Source organism: Tursiops truncatus, chromosome 17 (assembly GCF_011762595.2).
Source record: "Tursiops truncatus isolate mTurTru1 chromosome 17, mTurTru1.mat.Y, whole genome shotgun sequence".
NCBI lineage: Eukaryota > Metazoa > Chordata > Mammalia > Artiodactyla > Delphinidae > Tursiops > Tursiops truncatus.
Window position 1 is genome coordinate 7,273,370 of NC_047050.1, and position 21,452 is coordinate 7,294,821.

The 21,452-nt window shown below is 42.1% G+C and overlaps 1 protein-coding gene across 1 annotated transcript in view; it reads right to left on the reverse strand.

Moving 5' to 3' along the window:
* CA8 (carbonic anhydrase 8) overlaps positions 1-21,452 on the reverse strand; it is a 299,496-nt gene that overhangs the window by 99,817 nt on the left and 178,227 nt on the right. The window contains exons 5-8 of the mRNA XM_033843082.2: positions 19,619-19,681; positions 17,570-17,618; positions 15,823-15,935; positions 6,904-7,073 (exon numbers count right to left, since the gene is read on the reverse strand). Of these exons, the coding sequence (XP_033698973.1) occupies positions 6,939-7,073; positions 15,823-15,935; positions 17,570-17,618; positions 19,619-19,681 (360 nt within the window). The 3' untranslated portion in view covers positions 6,904-6,938. The remainder of the gene's footprint in view (positions 1-6,903; positions 7,074-15,822; positions 15,936-17,569; positions 17,619-19,618; positions 19,682-21,452) is intronic.

Here is a 21,452-nt window from a genome sequence, read left to right on the forward strand (position 1 = left end):
TCAACACTCTAGACAGCTCATATCAGTCAATCAGAGTTGACGTGCAAGTTTGAGGGCTCTCTGTCACCCATGTCTCTTATTTTTACAAATCTTTCTTCAACAATCCTATGTAGAAGAGAGGGGGGTGTTCCTGCAACAGCCCAGGTGAGAGCTGATGCTAACTTTATGGGTTGTGATGATCACAGAGATTGATTTGGGAGCTATCCAAAGGCGAATCTGTGAACTGGACGATAAATTGGAAATGTGAGGTGAGGTGACGTGAGAAGTGTCCAGTATGACTTGAATTCCTAAGAAAACTGGAAGAAAGCCAAGTCTGCGAAGGACGATCATATATTCAATCTTTTATATATTGGGTGTGAGACGCCTCTGATGCATCCAAAAGCAAAGTGAGGCAAACAGCTGGGCATCCGATTCTAGAACTTAACAGAGAGACCTGGTGTCGGCAGGTAAATGAGAAGGTCATCTGCCTTTGGTGGTACCAGAGGCTGTGGGTGCAGACGATCCACCTACAGAGAGAGGGGGTGCCACAGGCTGAGCCATGCGGACTCCAACAGCAAGTGACCTCCAGGAAGGTCCCTTTGCGTGCTGGGCTTTCACAGTTCCCTGGGTCTATGATGAATCCGCTTTCCTAAGTCTCTATGAACTTCATCATGGAAAAGAGGAACTGGAAAGGACAGACAGTAAATGAGGAAGAAACCGAAATGAACGCTTCTTTGTGAACGATGTTTTCTTAATAAGTCTCAAACTGGAAAAATAAAATTTAAAAATTGGCTTGAGAAAATTACCAAAAATGAGCATCCATGAGGAAAAAGACGTAATACTACGTGTTTAGAGGAGATAACCTGGTCTCGGTGATTTTCTTATGGAAAATATATGAAGTTTAAAATCATGAAATCTACTATATTGAGGGTATCATAATATATTAATGTTCAACATAAAAGCTGACCCATGACTGCAAGATGTTCTCTTCCTTCCTCCCAAACACAATTTTGTTTAAATTCATGGGTGGGGAGGGGAATAAATCATTCAGGAATTTTTACCCATAATAAATTAACCTTTCTAATAGTGAAAAAAGAAACAAAGGACAGATACGGAAGCAGGGATTATTTTCCTTCTTTACCAATCTTGAAGAAATGTCTATACAGCTTTGATACTTTTCATTCTTGGGTTAAGAACAATTTTTGTATCACAGAATCAAAACATAATAGATGGGTTGACCACCCTTGGTATTTTGGCCTTTTCCTGAAATCATACTGAGAACCTTTAGGAAATCCATTCATTTTCGGGCAATTCTATAGGATACAGTAAATAAAAAATAGCTCTACCATCAAGCTTTCATTTCTCACCCTAATGCTGTGCATCATATTAAATTATTGGAGTGAAGTCAGTCCAAGTTCTATTGACTGAAAATAAGGCTCTGAGCTTTCCATTTATCCTGAAAGGATAGTAGCTTTCACCTACTTAGTCATTCAGAGTTGACATTATCCCTTTCCCACAAATCCCCTCCTTTTCCATAATGGCTTAGTCTTTTTTAACCTCCAACTCTGTTACGTTATAAAAGAAAGCTGATATGAAATTGATGTTAGCTATAGCATTTATTAAAGCTAAGAAGAGAACATTATTAATTGCAAAAGTATACATGGGGAAGAGTTCAGTACAGTCTGAATGTCACTCAAAGACCCAAAACGGGTCTTTGCCCAAATACGAGGGTAAGTTTGACACAGGGATCAGATACTTGTTTAATAACCCTCTTCTTTCTTCTTCCTTTTTTTTTTTTTTTTTTTCTCCTCATCTATTTGGAGCACACATATTTTCCCCTTTTAAGGAGGGTAAGGGAGGTTACTTTTTTTTCTGGAGAAAACATTTTTTATTCATAATTATATTAATTCTATGGCTAAAATATATGTTGTTTAATCATATTGTTTTGTTCTAAAGCTAAATCAACTCAAGAAACACGGTTTTATGTAAATAGCAGATCTCACAAAGAGATCAATTGTTAATGTAATTGGAAATAATGTTGCCAAGAAATGTAGGTTATTTATTTACCTGTTTACAGGGAGGTATTTAAAGAGCTCTGTGGCATTGGTTTTTACAGAAAATAATTATAATTAACTATAGTTACTGTAACCATGTGTGCAGTTTAACAATATTTGAGTCACAGGGGAAGCAGGCAAATCTTTGAACAGTCAACATAGCTTTCTAAAAATTGGTTAATAGTTAATGAAACAAACAGGTAAATAATCATTTCACTGGAAGGGTAGTACCAATATTATCACGCCAAGGGCAGCAAGGAAACTGGACATAAAGCTTGGTTTTATTTTGGTTTGTTAGTAAGATTTGGTTCTCCTGCATCGTAAAGAAAGTTCACTGGGTAAACTGGCTCCTAGAAATCTGAACTAGCCCTGCACGTGGGTGACTTATGTGCTAACTCTTTAAACAAGTACAAAACCATAGTTCATACTTCCTAAATGGTAATACAAAAAGTCACAGATAATTCATGGGAGTAATAAGTCTTGGTTATCAAAACCCTCCAGATGTCTAGACATGTCATGCAAAAATAAATGTCATTTTAAGTCCAAAAACTAAAGTTATTTTAGTAAAGCGTAGCTAAAATAAATCTGAATTATTTTGAACATTTTTTAGAGAACTATCAGAAAAAAAGGTTTTTTTTCCTTTTCAGTTCCAAGAGCTTAAATGAAACATTCATGCATTAAATTCAAAGTCTGACTGTCAAGTCATTTCACTTTAATAAAAATTTGAATTACCTGCCTTAGGGCATTATTAAATATCAAATAAAAAGCACACATCCATAAGTCTGATTTCCTGATATAATTTTTATGTAGCAGTACGACTAGATTTGTATTACACATTTCAAGATAAAAGGATCAAAAATGTATTCATAAAAGGATATGGTCAGAAGTGAAGTCGCCTTTGAAAGAATTTCTGCACCACTCTTAGGAATTTGGGGGAAAATGACCTCCTTTTAGCAATCTCAGTCACCAAGACAAGGACATAAATCCATCCTCTCTTAAAATATCTAAACTGCAATTAATCGAAGACTGAAAATTACACACTGTCCTCCTATCATACCATGAATATGAAGTATCTGAAATATATGTCATCTTCTCATAAACATTTAAGAGTGTGTGTGTGTGTGTGTGTGTGCGTGCAAGAGACAGATAAAGTAGTGATGGTTACTTAGATATTTAGAGACAGGCAATTCTGGTGTAGGACCAGATATGGATCAAAAATTAAAGCCAATAATCTTATTTCATAAAAAGCGTCATTTATAGTTACCGACATTCAAAGAGAGTATACCAAACCTACACTGGGGAAATTCATAAATTCACGTTCACCAACCTCACCGCCCCTCTCTGCCTGGCCCTCCAACCGGGCCGTGCCCGTAAGCCCTCCGGACCCTCACTCTGCACCCATCTCCCAGCTGTCTGGCAGCGCTCACCTCTTCTAGCTTCTACCCAACCCTCCTTAAACAGTAAAGCAAGTCGTGAAACACTGTCTATAAACCGCCACCTCCTTCCCTCCTGTGATAGCGCACAAAGTGTCCGTTCCCATAACAACGGTCAGTCTCCACGTGTGCCGAGGGCCCCATCCCCTGGCAACTTTTCAGGGACTTCACTGCTAGGACTAGCCCCTCGAGAAACAGCACCTTCAGCCCTGCCCATCCACTGGCTCATTCCCCCTCCCCCCCACATACAGAAAAGTTTTACTACTTCTTTTGTTTAAAAAAAAAAGTCTCATTCCCACCTCAAAAAAGGAAATGATATATATGGGACATGACAGAGGTGTTAGCCAACGCTAAGGTGGGAATCATATTGTAATATAAAAATGGATCAAATCAAAATACACATCGTACACCTTAAACTTACACACGCTTGTCTGAAGCTGCCACCACTAGGTATCTCCAGCCCTCCCTTCACGCCCAACTTCTGCCCACCGCAACCGCCTCCCTCGTCCTCCTGCCACCCTGAGAGCCAGCGTGGTGACGCTCCCTGACCTCTGTCCTGCAGTGCTTACAACAAGGGGCTCTGCCAGGCAGGCTGCTTGGGTCCAACTTCCAGTCCCGCTGCCCAATGGCTTTGAGCAGATGACCTAACTTCTCTGTGCTTTGGTTAACTGGTCATAAAGCATCCCGTAAGATTTTATGAACATCCGAGGTCATCCCCGTGTAGCATGAGAACATTATACGTACACACTTGTATGTATAAAATCTCTATGCCCACGACTCCCGCATTCTGTTCAAACTTCTTTTCTGACCTCCGCTCTCGACATTCCAGCTTCCTTCACACCAGGCCCACTGCTGTGACTGACAAGCCTCTCTCAGTCCCCCCGTCCCCGCCCCCCCCCCCCCGCCCCCCGCTCTCCATCTCAGACAGAGCCTCTTCCGGCTTCCCTCTTGTCACTCCATGGCACTCTAGCCACACAGTTTCTAAAGCCCCAAACCCCGGGTGTTATCTTTGATATGTCCATCTCCCCCCACCCTCGTCCAATTTATCCCTAGATATCACTTTCCAAGACCCTTTCACATATGTCAGCTTCTCTCCATCTGCACTGCTCCTAGGCTGGTACCCATGCCTGCATGCCTTTCACCTTGGCTACCCAGTGGACCTCTAAAATATCCTTCCACCGCCACAGCCTGGCCCACAATCATCTGATCCATTTGTTCTCCAGCCACTGTGATCTCCTGAGAAGGCCACTCCCCTGAGAACGCTTAGATCTCAGCACACTGACGATGAAGTAAAGATGTCTTAGCACGGCTGCCGAGGCCCTTTAAGTCATGGGGCCCTGCCTGATCTTCCCTTTGCATTTCCACACCCCAGACTCACAAGGCTTTTTTCAGGTTCATCAATGCATCAAATTCTTACCACCTCCACAGAGACTGGGCCCTCGGGGTCTCTGCAAAAGATATTCCCTCTATCTGAAATCTCCTTCACTCCATTTCTTGGTTCTTTTCATTCATGGAATTTATTAACTGTGTATTCTTTTAACATCTTTATTGGTGCATAATTGCTTTACAGTGTTGTGTTAGTTTCTGCTGTATAACAAAGTGAATCAGCTATATGCATACATATATCCCCATATCTCCTCCCTCTTGCGTTTCCCTCCCACCCTCCTTATCCCACCCCTCTAGGTAGTCACAAAGCACGGAGCTGATCTCCCTGTGCCAGAAGTGTTTGTTTCTCGATTGTCAGGTTCCCCATCTCAGACTCTAGCTTTTATGAGGGCAGAGACCACATCTGTTCTTCTCATCTCTGTATACACAGAACCAATCACGTAGTAGGTGCTCAATAATGATTTCTGACTGAATATTATTTTAATTCTTTAGCTCATCCATTATAAGGCTCAGCTTAAAGCCCCCGGGGATGTTCTCCATTGTTATCATATATGAATTACAGAAAGTTCCTTCTCATTCCTACCACAGGTGACTTTGCCTGGCCTCCTCCTCATCATCCCCATCATCTCATCATCTACTAGCTGACACAGAAACTGAGAAGGAACGAAGGACTGGAACACAGTTGGCTGATACAGGACACACATAAGTTCTAAGGAATTTCTAATTTCCCTAACGACATCCACGACTCCAGGTGTTACATGCCATGATGGATTCAAAGTAAACTCAACACGTTTCAACCCTTAAGAAGTTTGAAATCTGACACAGGAAATAAATATACGAATAGCTAAATGGAAGAAAAAATGTGAAACAGAGGTACGATGTAAGGGACAAGGAGAGAATTCCTGCTGAGGACCGTATGCAAGTTGGGCCTCTAATCGGCTAGGGTTTCAACGAGCAAAAGGGAAGGGGGGAAGGACTGGGTGAGCAAAGCACATTCACAGAAGAGAAAAGACAGATTGGCTGGAGTACTGGGTGCCTCAGTAGAGTAATAATAGAGGGGCAAGAAAACTGGAGAGGGAAACACATGGACAACGTGATCACCCTTTAAAATTCCTATATCAGCTGTCTGGCTCGTGAGACTGTGAGCTCCCTGAGGCCAGAGATTTCTGTTCCTCTGTGACTCCCCGGTCCATTGTACCCTTCACACGGGATGAGAGTACATACCCTTAGCGGTCCATTAAACAGTCAGAGCTCTGACCTGACTCCTAGGAAACTGTTCCAACAGACGCTTCCCTCTTACGAGAAGCAGTGGTTTCCCAGCAATGCACACTGACCTAGGTACACGCCCTTGGGCAACCTACAAGGTGAGGAAGTAACCCAGTACAGAGGCATTTATGTATATTTTAGCTTTTCCATGTTTGTGATGTTTTACTTTGTTAGTCCTTAAGGGTAAGGAATCCAAACACTGAATTCGATATATTAAAATGTACAGATTAGGTTTTAATCAGTACAGAAACATCCTACACTCAGATCATTAGCAAGGGCTTCTTGATCTATCGAATAAAAGCACTTCCATAGGACAAGTATTTTCATTCATGCCAGATCTGCCCTCACCTACCTACCCCGATAAACAAGATGATCAAATCTGCACCGAACAACGAGGGCCACTTTGAGGCTCAACAGGTCCCCCAGTCCCTTCCCTTACGCTCCCCCATCAATAGGAGGTGACAGCTGCGGTTTCAAGGGTGCGACAACATAGTAAAGTACCGAGAGGTACTTGCATGTCACGGTTCCCCTGCCTCAGGCACCTTCCCTCATGAAAGCCGATATTAGAGCAAAACCTAGAATGAAAGGCTGCTCTGCTCGAAAACATAAGGACTGCAGATTTCTGTCCAACACGGCATGAAATTTTTACGAACCACCTGACTTGTGATTAATGGGGCTTGAGAATGTGTCCTAGATTTAAATAAAGTGCGTTGACAATGAGAGTCGCTTTGGTGTGACAGGCTCAGCTGTGTGTGCCTCATTTTCGTTGCTTAATCCGAACATACCCAGATGAAGACGCACCGGCTTCTGCTCTCTTCAGCTACTGAAACGCGGCTCTAATGACTCTGTCGCTGAGTGGCTGAGTGGGTCTAAAATTGTCTCCCAAAATCCCATCACAGCCTTCCACAAGCTCTGCCCCTTTTGCATGTGTCCTCAGCCTTCGAAATTCTTCAATCTGAAAATAAAAGCAGAACAAAACAGATTAACCACTTACCGGCCATGAACAAGAACTGCAGTTTCATCAATGGCTTAAAATATGCATACATTATAAGAATTTAGAAAGAGAATTAAAATTAAACTTCAAAGAGAGAAAAAGAAGTTCATCCTTCCAGACCTAAGACATTAGACGCAACCCCTGCAAGAAGAATGAAGACTGCAGAAGCAGGGATGAAGGTCTGCAGACAACCCAAACTGCCACGGAAACCTGCTGCATCTGTTTGTACAAAAATGATACACACTTCTCTCTAGAAGCTCTTATGGCCACCTGTGACATAATGAGAAAAAGTGAACAAATGAAGCAGTGATCTGAAATGCTTCCCAAGTATCTCTTTAAGTAATGAATTCTGGTGTTACTGTACGCTAACACTGACCAGATGTTAAATGTATCAGATGGAGGGTTTTTCATCAAAAGACTCCCTTTGATGTTTGTCTAGCCCTCTGGAGAGCACAGGTCCAAAGAGTGCCTCTGATTTTCCAAAAGTTTGAGCCCATCTTCCTCCCTTGGCAAGAGCGATTTTCAAGTTCATCTCCCTTTTCAGGTTTCCTGTTACACACGAAGAGGTTCCCACAGTCCCACGGGACCGTTCCCATCAAGTGCACGGCAAGACCCTGACTTGCCGGGTCTGCACCTCCTAAGAACCCACAGTCTGCCGGACACAACCCCCTGGGAAGTGTCTGAACAACAAGTAAACACGTGATGAGCGTTCGCGAGGCTCACTGCCAACTAGCAGTTGACTTACCTCTGTTAAGTCATGGTCTGTTATTTCATTTAAATGCCCCATAAAATCACATGCCACAGATATTCTTCCCTCCTTATACAAAAGGAGAAACTGAGGCCACATGGGTTAAGGAAGTTTCCAGATTAGCCGGGTCTGACAATGCCAAGTCCAGCTGCTCCCTTCCCAGCTTCACAGCCACCTCTTCAGAAATTCTAGTCATCAGTAGACCCTACATCTGGCACTTATCCCCGGATGTTGAGCAAGTGTGATCTGAACAGCATCAATCCACCAAAAGTTCACCATCTGCGAATCAGAGGCTTCTGCCTGCAAAGGTTCATACAGCACACCCATAGACTTCTCCCAATCATAACGTGAAAAAAATGCGAGAGATGAACTAATTCAGGGTTCGAATAAAAGTCTAGAGACCCCTAGACTTTAGGGGACCCATGAAACTCCTGAATGACTTGTAAAAATTTCCCTGTGGAGTAGTTTCTTAAGAAGAGGTTCCTGACTCCAAAAGAGTTGAACCCCACAAGATTCAAACCATTCATATATGCGTCGGAAAACAAGAGTTGGGGAAAATTAAGTGGCTTGTTAGATCAGAACCCAGGTTAGAAATCTGACTTCTGATGGTTCTAGTTTTCCATGTCTTCAAATACTGTTTGATTTCACTCAATGGGATAAGCCTGATCCAACTAGAGCTGTCCTGTTTTTTGAAACAACGGCCACGTGCTGTATTTATATTGAAGCCATCAGCTGTTTGATCTACATAACCGTCTTCCGCTAGGCTGCCACAGGGTCTTAGAGGGGGGAATATAGCAGCACCCATATTGCTTGCTGCATCTGAAAAATGTCTAGAGCCACGGCGGCAGGAGAATCCCCCGTAAGACGCATCTCTCTGCAATGCCAATTTTTCTGAAGTAACCACCGCTCGGAACCCTTTAGTCACTTCAGATGGTTTCAAGTACACACTGCGTTATCTCACATTGAAATGAGACAGAGTGAGAAAGGAACAGAATAATAATCCAGGATAAAAGTCTTCAGCAAAACTCAAATGTCATGGCTGTACAGAGACTATCATTATCACGTATATCAGGATGTACGATTTCATCGATTTTTAATGCTACTCTACTTAAACATGGTATTTGTTTTTAGCCAATTTGAAAGAGGCGGATGGAGAGGACAGAGACAAGTCCTCACCTTCTGAAGGTAGCAGAGCTGAGCAGCCACTCTCCTCTGAACCCGGGTGGCACGCCAGTGGGTCTCAGACATTTACTGCGACCTCCTTATTGCAGGACCCCGATGATTCACTCAAAGTTCTGCTTTCTTTTCATGCGTGCATTTAAAGGGCTAATTTCTAGGGTCTGAGGTTTGGCACTCATTAATTTTAGTAGTTTCCGAGGTCCTGTGCTCATCCTATAATAGACTTATTTTGACTTACAGTTCATATGTCATCATGTTAGAAGAGAAAAATAACACATAAGTCGGTGTTCTCATCTTATTCTCTTTCATCACCAGGCGATGATCCATGAATTAGAGGAAATGAATTCCTTGTGGTAGTAGTTAAATAGAGGGAACAAAGCAAATTGTACTTAAATAGTCCATATATGTGTATATATAACGAGATTTCATATATACATATATATATATATATACACACACACACACATATCTCTCCACCTTTCATGTACTGAACCTTGTTGTTCTAGTTTCATTTTCTTCTACCCCATTATCTAACTTTCTTTCTAACATCACTGCTCTCTCTTCCTGACCTTTCATCCCTAAAACAACCCTCATTCTGTCACTGATCAGTCCTTAATCTGATCTTTTTTTTTTTTTTTGAGGCAGAGCTTAGAGAAAAGAACTTTCTTTCCCCAGGAACACTGACGTAAACTTGCCTATCAACCCAATCCCCAGCTCTGGGCTCGGCCACTGTCGTCCCATCATTAGGATAGCTACTAATGAGCCACACAGATCGAAACTTACTCGAGACATAGAGATTACAGAGCTCGTGGCTCCACGGGAAGTGCTCTGTATCATGGAAGATGCTGAAGAAATACGAACTTTCTCACAAGTCCCTAAAAATAACGCATTTTAAGAAAGGAAAGAGGGAGTCTCCCAGGAGCAAGAGAAAGTCCTAGAGTTACGCTGCTTAAGGACAGCAGCCACCAGTCAGCCCCCTGTGGCCACCAAGCGTTCGAAATGTTGTTAGTCTGAACTGAGATGTACTGGAAACGTAGGATTCAAACACACAAAGTCAGACTTTGTATGAAAATAAGGATGTGAAAAATCTCATCAATGGTCTGTTACACTGATTACATGTTAAAATGATATTTTTGATTCACTGGGTTGAAACAGACTACCTGAATTAACTTCACCTGTTTATTTTGACTTTTTTTTACTGTGGCTACTAGACAATTTTCTCTCACACATGCGGCTCACGTGGTGTTTCCATTGGACAGGACTGGTCTAGTGCCGCCCAGCACACCGGCCTTCAGGCACTCAGCATTCTGGGGTTAAGACGGCTGACCTCAATTAACTGGGGACATAAATGCGGGTAGATGAGAAACAGTGGTTCTCAAAGTGTGCTTCCTGGAATAAGTGCCCCAGACCCACCAAATCAGCAACTCTGGGGTGCGGCCCAGCAGTCTGCATTTTTTTGTTTGTTTTGTTTTGTTTTGTTTTGCGGTACGCGGGCCTCTCACTGTTGTGGCCTCTCCCGCTGCGGAGCACAGGCTCCGGACGCGCAGGCCCAGCGGCCATGGCTCACGGGCCCAGCCGCTCCGCGGCACGCAGGACCCCCCAGACCGGGGCACGAATCCACGCCCCCCGCATCGGCAGGCGGACCGCCAACCACTGCGCCACCAGGGAAGCCCCAGCAGTCTGTGTTTTAACATGCCCGCCCGGGGGGGATTCTGTTGCACACTCAAATTAGAGAAACACGGACACAGAAGAAAATGCACAACAAATGTTCCACATCACTTGGAATCATTTTCAAACGTAACCGTGCTGGGGTCCCGCAGCATCCTGGTCTGCAGGGTTAATGGCCACTCAAATCCCACATGGAGCATAAAAAAAAGCCTGCTCCTCAGAGGTCCAAGGCCAGACGGGCTCCCAGACCCCACAGGCCACAAGCATCTGTGCCAGAAATCGGGCTAGGAAGAGTCCCACTTTTCAATCCACAGGAAGTCAGAAATGGGGAAGGATGAAGAAGAGGCAGGATTGGGAGGAAACAAAATTTAAGACGGTTTTCCGAGTTCTAACGGGCGTATATGCACACGGTGAAAACCAATAACAACATCCATATTCCTCTGTTTCACTGGCGTTACTGGAAGTTGAAAGAGAAAGGACTAAACAAAGACAGACACATCTAATCTGGGAAAAGTAGGTAAGTTAAGAAATAGAAACAGGTGAGTAAGAGGAACGTGCAGAAAAAGTGGGGAGAAAAAAGACAGGAAAATGAGAGTAAAACTGAAGAATCATTTGTGTGTGTGTGTGCACATGCTCACATATTTGTACATGTGCCATCATATCAGAATACCACGTGTGATCAATTCTGAATATTGTTCACATTTTAAGGTCACTGTGAAATCAGAATGTGTCTTACAATTTCCGTTGTCAGATTTGATTAAATTTGGTATTTTTATTCTGCTCTCAGAATCCCATTTCCAAACAGAACAATCCAGCTGAGGGAATTCCCTGGTGGTCCAGTGGTTAGGACTCTGTGTTTTCACTGCCATGGCCTGGGTTCAATCCCTAGTCGGGGAACTAAGCCTCACAGTGCAGCTATAAAAAGCCAAAAACAAACAAAAACAAAAAACAATCCAGCTGAAAAAAAAATTTTTTTTTCACTTCGGCTTTCTAAATGCTTTAGACAACTGTTTATCTTACAGTAATTTAATGGTTACAGATCACTTTTTTAAATGTTTTAAATTACACTCATCCAAATCCATCCAATTGTGTGGGGTTTTTCCCCTAGCATAGGGTGTGCTAACCAGGAATAACATGAAAAAGTCAACCAATCAGGAGCTTCCAGTCCCAGAAGCTAGAATTCTTAGTGCCCAAGAAGATGCAAATAGTCCACGACAGGCTTAGCTGTCAACACCACACTTCAGCCGCTGACTCCTTCTCCCCCCACCCACCTCCAGCAGCTGTGCATTTCCTAGGAAAGCATTATGATCTAGAGCTTTTTCCTTAATTACGTTGCAAGTGCAGACACTATTATCCTGTGACAGATGACGCATTTCAAGATACAACTGTTTCTACAATAATATCCAGCTGCTTTATTACATGTTACGTCTATAAGAGGACACATGATTTTTTTCAATACAAAGTTTTCTATTTCTCAATATAATCAACTTAGTAGCCACTCCACCTGCCATTGGCTATTCCTTTTGTTATTTTCTGTATCAATCCTCTGTCCCTCTCTGCCTCCTTCTCTGTATCTCTCTGCTCCTCTTTAAGTACAACAGGATGAGGCTTCTCAATTTTTCTTGGTTTTGATTCTAGAATCACATCCTCTCTCTTGGGTTCCTCTTGTTTGTACTGCCCTCTCTGGACCTTCTCTATTTTGGGCTCTGCCTTCTATGAAATTATATGAGCAGCAACAGTGAAACATTCAAGTCAAGGACAGACTGATTTATATTCTCCTAAAATTATAATTTTTTCCTAAATCACTCTAAATTGCATTTTAATTTACCTGTGTGTGTGTGTGTGTGTGTGTGTGTGTCCATTTCAACATTCCTGCCCTCTGAACAGACGCTATAATGGAGCTCTGTGCTAACAGAACCTACATCTTCTTTCTTGAAAAGCCACAGCTAACTGGAAAGTCGTCTATTTCCAAGAGCAGTTGGGATTATTCCTTCCAATGGACATTCCTTTGCCTCTGGCTCCCTTTGAGGAAGATACAGCTTATTTCCCAATAATTGAGGAGCATCACTTAGTGGGTTAGGGCTAGACTTTGTCACTGGCCTTACTCAAAGGGACAATACAAAGCAAGGCTCCCTTTGAAGACAGCGAGACTGAAAGGCATGACGATTTGTCTCTGGTTTTCGCATAGCATACTGGTCGACGTGGAAGTAAAACATCCTCGTTCACATTTACAGACTGTCAGTTAACGTTCCCCATACCGTGCTAGCAAGGGAATCCTTAATGGAATTCTAAGTGGAACTGAGAATTTTCTTTTCTGTGGCTCAGCAAGGTTAATTCGAACTGACTTCCAATAGACAGACATTTATTGTGGTTATAGAGAAAAATTTTATTTTTCACTAGAAGATTTGACCTATTTTTAGAAAATTACCTTTAAACTGCTGAACAAATGTGACTGTAGACCCCGAGCTCCTTCTACTACTTCTGCCAGTCTCCTCTCCTTGTGACTAATGTCAGTTAAAACTTTTACCCTTGGTCCCCTTCTCCTTTCAGCTCAACACTCCATGGAAACATCTCACTTCAGTTAACAATTCAGTTAACTGGCAATGATGGTCCTTGTTCATGAATCTTGTTTGCATGATGGCAACTCTGAAAAGAAATGAAGGCTTTCTCCATGGTAGAGCCTCAAGGCAAACTGCTTGGATGGGCTGGGGTGTTGACCTGGAACACCGAGTGCAGCATAACGGAAAGGGATGGTGGAGGAATAATACTGGAGAAGAGAAGCCAAACCTCAGCAACAGAGAAGTGTCAATACCAGGATCCACCAGTGAACACACAAGACCAAGAAACAGGAGTCAAGGGTGAGAACCCAGCAGCGGCATCTGGGCACGTGTTTATACAGCGTAGTTATTTTCTACCTGGGTGGGCAGCATGCATCCTATTTAAATTCTCTGTAGCATTTGTCACTATTAGCCTTTCTTCTCCGCATCTTGGAGATACTCTCTCCTGTCCTGGACTCACTCCCTCCTGGCTGTTCCCAAGGCCCTTGGGCAAGTCCCTAGTTCCCTATGTGCTGCCGTCTCCTCTACCTACACTGGGGTTTTGCCCTCAGCTGGGCTATCTTGCCTCTTCCTCAGCTTGAGCTAATCTGATCATCAAATCCATTTCTTCTTCTTGGACGTGAAGCTAGAATTCACTTCTCAGCCTCCCCTGCAATCAGGTATGGCCATGTGATTGAGTTCCAGCCAACAGAATGTAAGCATAAATGGTGTTCGCCATTTCTAGGTCTGGCCCTTTAAAAGCAATCCCCCTTTGAGAGCCTCCACGCTCTTTCCCTTCATGCTGGCTACATGACCACACCTAAGGACCCAGAAGTGAGGTATTAAAGATGGCAGACTGTCTTTCAACCCGGTTCCCTGAATGCACAAAGAAAAGCCTTGGGCTTCCCTGGTGGCGTAGTGGTTGGGAGTCCACCTGCCGATGCAGGCGACGCGGGTTCGTGCCCTGGTCCGGGAAGATCCCACATGCCGCGGAGCAGCTGGGTCCGTGAGCCGTGGCCGCTGAGCCTGTGCGTCCGGAGCCTGTGCTCCGTAACGGGAGAAAAGCCTTCACTGTGAATCAAAAACACATTTGCTGGATTTGTAAAATGTAAAAACACATTTTACGTTTGTAAAAAATAAATTCTTACTGTGATGTCACTGAAGTTTTGAGGTATATCTGTTACAGCAGTTACAACCTTTGCTATTAAATTCCAAATCTATATGTCATTAGTCCAAACCTCTACTCTTAACATTACACTCAAACTTCTAATTTCTTTCCTCTCCTTTACTAGACTAACTCCTAATATTTTTCAGGAGTTATTCCCTGGACCTCCCAGTCTGGATTGGGTTTCTGTCCTTTGTGTTTCCAGAGCACCTTACTTATGACACAACATAGCTGTCTAATAGTCATCTGCCTCCACAACTCTATGGTGAACTTTTTAAGAGTAAACACTGTGTCTGAATCTCTGCATCCTCTGTGTCTGGTTGGCAGTCAGGAACAGTTTCTTGTAAGAAAAAAACAGATGAATGAATAAATAAAGGAATTGGGGTTTGTCATATTAAAAATACGAAGGCCCAAAGGTGGTGTGATCAAAGTTTCTAAAATAATGAAACAATGAAGATGCTGAATGGGGCACTTTTAAAATTAATCCTTAGAAAAAAGAGAAATAAGAAATTGTTAAAGGTTGAAAGAAGGATTTTAAAGATTTAAGGACAAACAAAAGAAGGCTTTCCTGAGTAGTGAGTAAACTTGAACTTCTTATAAAATGATAGGGGATATAATAAAAGTTTGTAAAAAGTTTCTAAAGGAATCTTGGTTTATTGAGAGGACTGCCCAAGTCTTCTGAGACTGATCATGAAGAACAAGTATAGCCTTCCAGAACACATCCTTAGACAGACCTCTGGGGGACAGGAGACATTTAAAGCTTTTTTTGTAATAATATCAAAACCATTGTTTAAACACCTTGTAGTGATGTTGCCTCCCGCTCTGCCACCTAACACCCTGGGGACAGCTCACCTTGGAGACACACCCACTGTGCATTAGCATGTAGGGCACCTATGCTGTACCCAAGGTGGGTGGTAGGTGAACAAAAATGGGGCTAGAGAACAATCCAGAACTTTCCGGGGCGTTCTTTTTAGCGCCCTCACCCTCTGCATACAGGATTTTCCTGTGCAAGCCAAGAAAGAGCTATTACAAAGCCTGCATGTGACTTACAGAAATAACCGGCATTCTCACTTTACTTCCAAGACCTTTTTTCTCTCCAATGCCTGGGAAAACCCACATGAAGGAATAACTATAATAATCAAACGTTTGGCTATTTCACTGACTTCTATTTACTCTATAAAAACTGACTTTTAAAATACAGATCATAAATGAGAGCTGGGTTTTCTTCATCCTTGACCTTTCCATTGCTTTCACTGGTTCAAGACATTTAACTTTTATCTGAAAAGAGGTGACTGATCTAACTGATCCAAAGGGAGCCAAAACGTAAAACAGACATGTTTCCCTTTTGTAGAGACAACATTTAACCTTTAACGCAGAACTTCATTCTGGAAGATTTAAAAGCACTGCACTCACCTGTAGCTGGGATATTGTTAGAGGGTATCGGAATAATATCCAGGTAACACCTTCACTGCAGGGCGGAATAGTGAGAGAGCCTTCGTAGACCCAGTAATCGCGCAGCAGAGGGTCTGTGCCATCACGTGGGCATGTCACGGAAAGGCAAGTTAATGAAAAATAATTTGGAAGATTCCAACAATAACTTTCAAATTTACAAACTGTCCAAATAACACTTCTCAGACGGATGTCATTTTTAAACTAGAGCCTCACGTTTGTGTTTTTAATCTAATCATCATGGAGAAAACAATCAATAAAAAACATGATGAATCCTCTTTCTATTATTTATAGCAGTTTCTCTCAATGGGTTACTATACATATTTAAATATGGCTGTATAAACTGGATGTATATAAACCTGATATACTATATTATATATACACATATTTGATATATATACTATATACTATATATATACTATATATCAAGTTTACTCACTTGAGGAGAAGTGTATCCATTTTTTTTTTTACGTTATTGGATGATTTACCTGACTGATTATACCCAATAACTATTGAATGTTTACCACACGTGAAGTACTCTTCTAAGCATTTTACATTAACTTATTTAACTCTTACAACAAACCAGTGACATAGGTCCCATTATTACCCGCACGTTTCAGATGGGAAAAATGAATCACAGAGGGTATGTAATATGCCCACGGTCACTGGGCTAACATCCTGGCCAGAGCCAGGATGAGAACGAAAGCGGTCTGGCTTCAAAGTCTGTGTGTTTAAATTATCTTTTTAAAAATTCAGTTAAAATAAATTTGTGTAAAATACAAAAAAAAAAAGGTCAATAATCTGTAACTATTGGGATTTAAAGGGAGAGACGGCTTAAGTTGTTCCCAGGTGTGATTATTTAGAGCTTTTGATTCTTTTAAGCCTGTTAAATCATACATCTGATTTTTTTTAATAAAAATGAGAGACAAGAAAACAGTCTGTGCATTTAACCATGCTGTTCTAGCTACCTCTATATCGCTTCTTCAATAGCAAAATATTGAAATTGTATTATGATAGAATAAAAAAAATCATTCTTATAAAATCTTGTAGCCCTGCATTAGAAGAATCTGTGATTAAATATGATGGGTGAGTGTTCAACATATGGAAAAACTGGTTTGTAGCAGTGCAATTAAATGTAGAAAGTAGAAGATACGATGCATTTGGTTTTGTTTGGAACACCAAAAAATTTCACATAGTTTAGGCAGAGAAATGTGAAGACCAAAACTTTGTACAAAACAACCTTTATCTACAAATTATATTTTGAGTATTTTATATACAATTCTACCTGTTCAGGCATACCTCAGTATTTAGAAATAATAGCTAAATAATAGTATCATTGCAAAGAGGTTATCTTTTAAAATTAGATATAAAGTTTATGTCACACCAGAGATTAATAAGAACTGCACTGACCAATCTTACACGTATATCAAGGTTATGTTATTACAGTCGTGCTTTACACAGAGGAGGCAATTTGTAGGAATGAAAATCCAAAAGAAACCTCTCCGTGGATTAATGGAACTAGCGGTAAAGTGTTTATTCTTTCAAAAGGTTTACTCCCAGGTTTAGAGCAATCTGAAACTGGTACCAACTACAGAGAATACAAATTGTAAAGAAACTTTATTAACTAATAGGATATAGTTGTGTATGTTCTGAGGGAAACAGTGCAGTCATGACCACAGTTAAAATTCATCTTACGCAGATGAATGCTTACCTGGTAGTAAAGTGTTAGGGTTAAAGCAGGGTATTGTTTTGGACTTCCCCTGAAACAGAAAACAGTGTGCCCATGTTAACATAAAATTTCTAAATTTTAGAATAAGAACATTTATGAGCACTAAAAATCCAGGTTGAAGTCTTTTCTGAACGGCTTATCAGACCCCACAGATTTGTGTCAATCTGTCTTCTCATTGGAGCCACAGGGGTTGATTCCAACAAGACACTCCTGCCCTGAGTCTGTAGCTCTTTTCTCTGCTGCTGCAGCTCAATTTTCCCTATAATTCCAGGTGTGAAACTTAACATCGTCCAGTGTCCATATGCCCCATGTCAGCTACCTTTCCGGCTCCTGGCGCGTCCAGACCAGAGACGTAGGCACTGGCTCAGGGAATTCTTTGGTAACGACTTTCTTCCTGGTACTACGATCTCAATTCCTAACCTTCTTGGCAGGACGGGCTGCCTCCCAAATTCTCGGTTTGCCCCCCTTGGATTTGGTAGCTCAGCTCTAGGACCTATCCTGGATGCTCTCCTCCTCCAGAGAGGAAGAACTGACACTCAGATGAAAATATTAAATTTCAATACACGTTTATCAAAACTAGATTTAAATTTCAATAAACTATGTGTACCATCACCAATTCACATGTCTGATCACTATTTTAAATAGGCCCATTTAAAATGTCGGTCCTTAGACAGACAGACCTGTCACGCCAGTTGGATGTCTCTTATAAGATTACTCCACTAATGCAGACATAACAGGGAAGGTAAGTGCATGACCTCTTGCTCTCTTCCTTACTTCTGGGGACTGTTGGACACATTAAAGAATCCAGCTTACTTACCTCCCACCATCCTCCTGTATTCCGTAACGACTGATGTCACATTAGCTGAAGCAATAAAGGAAAATTTCTCAACCCATTTCTATTCAACAAATGCCAGTGAAAATGTGTCCTTGTCCCCTTTTCACCAGCTTCTGTGACCAGTCTGTGCCTTCCCTTGGCAGCTGGATTCACTCTGAGCCTGCGCTCAGGAGACCTTCTGTAGAGGTTCTTGCCTGGTTCCAGATGCTCTGGGCTTGAGCTAGTGAGTCTAGAGCTAGCGAGACTGTTTCCAGACAGATTTTAGGGTTGGCCTTGGGTCTTTGGACCCCTGTGCGGTATCTCCAGCACCCACATGGGATTGAACTTCTCCCCCACAAGGCCACTCAGATTCTACTGACTCAACGTGAGCATAAAAGGTACTGTTTATAAGAGAACTGGGCTTCCCAGCAATGCTAGGCCGAATCGCTACAGGCTCAAATCAACCTGAATCACCTTCTGTGGGATATATCATCTTATGGCTTATAGGTACCTGTCTCTTTTTTTCTTTTTACTTAAATACTTTGAAGTGTGGTTGCCACAATTTTTATTTGTTTCATTTACACTACCTTCCTATAACCAGCGGGCAGAAAGGGGTAACTCGGCTGGCCTGGGTTGCTCGAATCCACAATCCAAAAAAAAATTTAAAAGGCCTGTCTTCAAGACTGGCCCCTGGCTGGCTCCTGGGAGACAGTCTCTGAGCCCTTGGAATATGCTGCCTGAGAAGAGTGGCTCTGTGTGCCTGAGGCCTTGGGTCAGGCTGCACCAGTTGGACCAGATAAGTATATCCCAACACTGTGATTTATGGTGAAAGCCCGGTTTTGCTCAGGGTGGGGGAGGGCTAGAGTCAGAGTAGCTGAGGTCAGTCCCTCAGGCACTGCCGGCTGGCATGACTGACCCCCAATAAAATCCCTGGACACCAAGGCCCAGGAAAGCTTCCCTGGTTGGCAATGCTTCACACCTGTTGTGACCTCACTGCCAGGAGAATCAGGTGTGTCCCTGTGCGACTCCACGGGGCGGGGCTGTCTGGAAGCTTGTGGCTCGCTTCTCCGGGACTGTAGCCTTCCGCTGGAAGAAACCACAACCAGGAGGCTAAGCACTTGGCTGTGAGTCCTTTTAGGGAATCTCCCAGCCTGAAGGTGGGCTTGGAAGCCTCTGACACAGCCAGTAGTTTTATTTTCTTTTAAAGAATGACTTACCTTATATTGAATATCCTGGAGGATTTCAGTGACAGCCTTCAGGCCTACGTGTTCTTTTCCGATCTGCAAAGTGTAAAGCATAAACCAGAACCATAAAGCTTTTAAATATGTAGCTTCTACTTAAAATAACCAACAGAAGTGAAGTTCAAGTTCACCTGAATGTCCTTCCTGGAGAACAAATGCCCTTTTTAATAACAGCCAGGTCAACATCTACTGAAGGCAATTAAAGGTGTAACAGTAACAGAAGCCAGTACAAGAAAGTATCAGATATGTTCCTAGACATTTCCAAGAATCCATTCCAAATTCACCTTGCTAAGTACAGGTTTACCCGCTGTGCTATATATATATAAAGTAATAAGACTGCGATATAGAAATTTCAAGGATATTTCTGAATTAAAATTATTCAACACATTCCCAAAGCCTTCCATTTTCACCCTGGGCATTTCTAGGCCATTACTATAAAGATTTTATCCGTGTTGAAAAACTTTTATTAACTCAGAAAAATGAGTACATGGTTTCACACGTACTCATTGTCCTGTCACCAAAATCAGGACATTTCTTGATTACCACAGGACATAGTTCTATAATCCCCTTTTTATTCTTAAATAAATAAGAATATGCTGTTCGTAGCTTTCTATGGTTTTTTCCGGGCCCCGTTGAGTGGCTTGCGCAGTCTTAGTTCCCTGACCAGGGACTGAACTCAGGCCATGTCAGTGAAAGCTCTGAGTCCTAACCATTGGACCACCATGGAATTCCCAGTAGCGTTCTCTTTTAAAGCATTATGTATCGTTACATTTTTTCAGTGTATAAAATGTTCCAAAGAATTCGAGACTTTAAAAAGAATATGACGTTAAATATTCTTGACTCTAACTTGAAAAATTGTAAGTGCAATCTGATTTCCATTTTTCAGCCAAGTTTCAACAGTCCATGATAATGGAGGGCAGTCACAGCAGAGACAATTTATAACCTCAGACAAACAATCCTTGTTACAGTTGGCTTTTTCTCTTCCCCATAAATTTTGGACATATATACACTACCAAATGTAAAATAGATAGCTAGTGGGAAGCAGCCGCATGGCACAGGGAGATCAGCTTGGTGCTTTGTGACCACCTAGAGGGGTGGGATAGGGAGGGTGGGAGGGAGACGCAAGAGGGAAGAGATATGGGAACATAATGTATATGGTTAACTGATTCACTTTGTTATAAAGCAGAAACTCACACACCATTGTAAAGCAATTATACTCCAATAAAGATGTTAAAAAAAAAATTTTGGAGAATGACCTACAAGGAGCCAGAAGAGCTGTCACCATGTTTATATTCCCTGTTTCTCTCCACGTGATCCAACTGGGAAACAGGCTAGGTGAAAGGGCATCAGAGGAAAGAGGTAAGACAAAAAACTTACATAACCTAAGATAGGCCAATCAGTTCAAAATAATTGAGACATCATTTTCCAAGTGTTTGCAATTCCTGAGATAGGCACTAAAAACAGAAAATGAATTCTCTTAAGTTAAAAAATGTATATATATATTATATGTGCATATGTGTGTATATATATATACACATATACACACACACATATGTATATACACACACATATACACACACACACAGACACACACACACACACACACACATATGTATATCTTAGGGAAATTTACTCCTGGGTGCAAAAGCCTGGACCTGTAGGCAGACACCTTCACCCCATCTTCAGGGGAAACAGACCCCTCTGTTGTACTGGTTTAACCACAATGTAGCACTTGGGTGATTACACCCACAGGTCAGCTCTGTCTTTACTTCATGCATCTCTTGTCAGAGCTTAACTCCTTGAAGAGTCC